Source organism: Urocitellus parryii, chromosome 9, assembly GCF_045843805.1.
Source record: "Urocitellus parryii isolate mUroPar1 chromosome 9, mUroPar1.hap1, whole genome shotgun sequence".
NCBI lineage: Eukaryota > Metazoa > Chordata > Mammalia > Rodentia > Sciuridae > Urocitellus > Urocitellus parryii.
In genome coordinates this window covers 6,654,961-6,659,557 of record NC_135539.1, presented here as the reverse complement: position 1 = coordinate 6,659,557, position 4,597 = coordinate 6,654,961, and the positions used below count along the sequence as shown (strand labels likewise).

Below are 4,597 nucleotides of genomic sequence, written 5' to 3'. Positions count from 1 at the left end.
CTTCGGACCCTCAAGGTCCATCGGACCTTCTGCCAGTGAGACGGATATCCGAGACGTTATGCCACATTCTACCTCGGCCTTTTGCCACTTCAAAGGCAGCTTGGTCTCTGGTCATTCCAAGGAGACCAGAAATCGGACAGGAAGCATCTTGTTCTATTCTGGGTATTTGGCCTGAACCTCTAGGTCCAGCTCACCAACCCATAGATCTTGATGTGGGAGGTAGTCTCTGTTTTTAGGAGTCTCTGAGACCCTCCTAGGGTCATCTTGGATTGCTGCCCTCAGTGAGAGGTTAGAAGTCAAAAAAAAGTAGTCAAAATGTCACTGGCATTTGGAGGCGTTCTGGAGAAGGGACATGGACTCAGGACAAGTGGGGTCCTTGATGAACATGTTGTAGTAGAAGAATTTCAGCAGGTGCTAGAGACACAAAAATGTTTATTTAGGAAAGCAGAGAGGCATTCAGGGGAGAAGTGAGCCATGTCCAGAGGAGTGACAACAACTTCTTGATGTTGGGGTTAATATTTATATAGGAGCAATTGCTAGGGGTCTGACTAGAGATGGATGCAGGGTGGAGTTACACAATTTCTAGTGTTTCTGAAACTTGCACTTCACCCTTCTGTAACTTTTTTGTAGGTAAAGGCATGGGTCGAGGGCATGGCCTGGGTTGGTCAGGAGTGGCAATGATTCATGGGCATTTTCTGCATGGGCCCTTCCTTTGATAATCATTATCTCCTCCATATGTACCCAAATTCCTGTCTCAAAGAGGTCCATCACTGACTTTAAATAAAGGTCCTATTTTGGTACAGGCCTTGGCAAGTTTTAAATGGTGGAAGGGACTATGTTAATGAGAGTTCAGGAATCAGGATTGCATGGCGTCATGCCAAGAGTTTGACAGAACCTTCTGGAAGGGAGAGGAGGAACCGAGGATGGATGGGCGGTGCCCTGCAGAAGAGTGGGCGACAGAGACTGACGTTGGGCAAAGATATGCCTGACAAAGGGGCTTCTCCCTGGTTCCCGCCCCTGAGGTGGTGGAGCAGGAGCCGACCTTTCTCCCATTGCCTCCTGCCTTGTTTTCTACAGTTTCCTACCTGGCCTGGGCTGGGCCGAGGGTGCGCCTTGTGAGCGATAATAGCGAGTGAGTTGGGCCTCGCCCAAGCTCAGAGAATCCTGGCCGGAAGATCCGGGCCTTGCCGAGGGCTCCTGGTGCGTCACGCATCTCCTCCGAGGCTTGGGTATCTGGGGCCACTGGAGAGATCGTCTCCAAAGTGGGGACGCGCCAGCGCTCGTCTGGAACCTCCCGAATGGGCCTGAGCCAGCAGCACCTTGGACAGAGCCCCGACCGCAGGGTGGGGCTGACTGGTGGGGCTGTGAACTTGAGGGTGGATACTCAAAGGTACGACATTTTGGGGGTCACGCGGAAAACCGGGTGCGCAGTGCTGGGAGACACGAGATGCCTGGTCACTCCAGCTTAGCCCGCGGGACCCAGAACCGTCAGGTCCTAAGCAAACATGCAAATGAGGCTGGAGCCCCACAGATTATGCTAAGAAGAGAGAAGGCCTGGGCGCTTTCGGGGCGGAGCCTCCCCGTTGGCCGCGCCCATTGGCCCTGGCAGCATCAACGTCAGGAATCCAGCGCGCGAAATACCAGCAGGGTTGACGGGGGCGAGGAACCGGGGCGGAGCCTGGTGTTCCCTCCCGCGTCCGGTCGCGCCCGTCCTTCGAGCTGCGGCGAGGCCATCGGCCGCCGCCTCCAACTGGAGCTATTCCTGCGGAGCGCCTACCCGGGCGGACCCGGTCGCACTGCGCTCGGGTGCCGGGTCTCCCAGCCTCCGCCCCGGTGCGGGGGCGTCAGGCTCGCGCGTGCGCAACGCGGGACGCGAGGGGGCGCGGACCCTCTGCTGGCGCGCTCGCTGACCCAGCACTGCGCGACCCGGCAGCCGGGAGGCGGGCAGGGATGAGCTCTCCGGCGCTGCAGCCCCACTAAGGAGGATACCCAGGGACAGGAGGAGCACAAGCGGCCGGCGCTGCGCAGGGCCATGGCGTTCCTGTCCGGGCCGCGCCTGCTGGACTGGGCCAGCTCACCTCCGCACCTGCAGTTCAATAAGTTCGTGCTGACCGGCTACCGGCCGGCCAGCAGCGGCTCCGGCTGCCTGCGCAGCCTTTTCTACCTGCACAACGAGCTGGGCAACATCTACACACACGGTGAGCCGCACCCCACTTCGTGCATTCCCGCACCCGCTGCCGCCCTGCGGTTCACTGCCCGGGACCCGAAGGCCAAGGAGTGCCCCAGCACCTAGGTCCTGGTCTGTCCCGTCCCTGGTTTGGCCTGGAACCGTGGTGACAAAGCTGCCATTGTCCCGAGCCAGGCTGCCAGCTTCCTCTTTCCCAGCAGGGGCCCCAGGGCTGGCGAGGGGATCAGAATAGGGGGCTGGGACTGCTTAATCCCGCTCTGTCCCTGGGGTAAGAAGCCTAGTGTCAGACCCCTTCGTAATCCTAGTGCTCTGAGCACCCTCCCCCGCCATCACCCGTCCTGGAGATGGATGTTAACTGTGGAAAGGAACGGGCCTGGGAAAAGCTGGCCGCGTTCTCGGTCCCAGCCCTTTCTGGCCTAGCAGCCCTTCTGCCCCAGTCCCAGAAGCCCTGTCTTGGGGCTCCGCCTGGTGGTAGCTCCTTCCCCCCCCCCCCCGCCCCCAGCAGGCACTTGGGCCCTCCTCCGCAGCCCTCTGAGCTCTGCTGACACAGCCCTGGCTGTCCTTGAGCAGCTCCTGGGGCTGAGGGGCCAGGAGCCTGCAGGGTTAGCCTTTGCCTAGTGGGGGGCTATTGTGTAGCCTGGCCCAACTCAGAGTGGGCAGTCTGAGCTCTGGTTTGACCCAGTTGAGGGCAATGCCATCTTCTTTGGAGAGGGTTTGTAATCCCAGAGAAGGGCTTGGGCTGGCAAGAATGGAGATCCTGGGAAACACTTGGGAAGGAGATGGGACAAACTCCTTTCAGTCCCACCTGAGCATTCAGGACTTGCCTTGCCCTGCCTGGCCTCACCCCTTTCTGGAAGATAAAAAGACCCAAAGCCTCTGTTTGTGTGGACACTTGGGAAGAGGCAAGCTTAGTAGCCCTGGGGCTGGTGGTGTCCACATATTCTGTTCAGAACTCTGGTGATGCCTCCTGAGGCTTCTGTAGACTAGACAGGCCTCGTGGGGGCCTCCTGCTCCAGCTTAAAGGGAGAGGGCAGCTTGAGAGCCATACAACTTGCTGGGCTCATCTGGAGTAGGTTACTTGACCTCCAAGCTTCAGTTTCCTCACCTGCAAAGTGGGCTCAGAGTCTCTACTTCCCAAAGTTGTTGTGAACCATGATAGTAGGTTTCCAAAAGCCTATAGCCTAAGGCCTGCCTCTGTGTGGATGGCAGCAGCACCCAGATCTGTTCTGCTGTTGCCCCTCTTGTGTCATCCCTAAACTGATCTCCTTAGGGATGTGATTCAACTTTTATGCCCAAACTGTATGATGGATAACTGTTTCTCTCTCCCAGGGCTGGCCTTGCTGGGTTTCCTGGTGCTGGTGCCAATGACTATGCCCTGGAGTCAGCTGGGAAAGGATAGCTGGCTGGGGGGCACACACTGTGTGGCCTGCCTGGTTCCCCCTGCCGCCTCTGTGCTGTATCACCTCTTCATGTGCCACCAAGGGGGCAGTTCTGTGTACGCCCGGCTTCTTGCTCTTGATATGTGTGGAGTCTGCCTCGTCAACACCCTCGGTGAGCCAGGGCCCTAGAGATGGGGAGGCAGGGGCATGAGCCCTGGGTAGGGAAGGGAAAGCAGACTCAGATTGATGTACCGCCTGTTCTCTCTCTGCAGGGGCCCTGCCCATCATCCACTGCACCCTGGTCTGTAGGCCCTGGCTGCGCCCGGCTGCCCTGGTGGGCTACACCCTGTTGTCTGCTATAGCCGGCTGGCGAGCCCTCACTGCCCCTTCCACCAGTGCCCGACTCCGAGCCTTTGGCTGGCAAGCTGGGGCTCGTCTGCTGGTGTTTGGGGCCCGTGCAGTAGGGCTGGGCTCAGGGGCTCCAGGTTCCCTGCGCTGCTATCTGCGCATGGATGCGCTGGCACTGCTTGGAGGGCTGGTGAATGTGGCCCGCCTACCAGAGCGCTGGGGGCCTGGCCGCTTCGACTACTGGGGCAACTCCCACCAGATCATGCATCTGCTCAGCGTGGGCTCCATCCTACAGCTGCACGCCGGTGTTGTGCCTGACCTGCTCTGGGCTGCCCACCACGCCTGTCCCCCAGACTGAGCTGCCTCCTGCGCCAGCTTGTCCACAGCCTCCTGGAACAATAATGCCACCTTCCCTCCTTCTGGTCTGCAAGGGGCTGGCTCCCTTGATGCTTACAGCGCTTGAGACTTCCCAGTTGGGAGCCCTTGTCTGTTCATTCTTCCCTGTGGACTAACCTTTTCTTTCCCCCAGGCCTTGGAACTCCAACTTCCCCTCCCTGCCTTTTTCCTCCTGGGTACTGTGTCAGCTGCAAGGAAACCTTTCCTTCTCTGGACCTGTTTACCCTCTGTTACCTGTGAGGGTTGGGCCAGGGAGACTCTAAGGTTATATCCTGTTCTGACAGCT

At 58.8% G+C, this 4,597-nt stretch overlaps 1 protein-coding gene across 1 annotated transcript; it reads left to right on the top strand.

Moving 5' to 3' along the window:
* The first annotated feature begins 1,703 nt into the window (after window positions 1–1,703).
* Paqr4 (progestin and adipoQ receptor family member 4) lies at window positions 1,704–4,278 on the top strand. Its single transcript, XM_026385595.2, has 3 exons — window positions 1,704–2,198; window positions 3,518–3,739; window positions 3,840–4,278. The coding sequence occupies exons 1-3, from the start codon at window positions 2,033–2,035 to the stop codon at window positions 4,271–4,273; spliced, it is 822 nt and encodes a 273-aa protein (XP_026241380.1). The 5' UTR covers window positions 1,704–2,032; the 3' UTR covers window positions 4,274–4,278.
* Window positions 4,279–4,597: the final 319 nt, after the last annotated feature.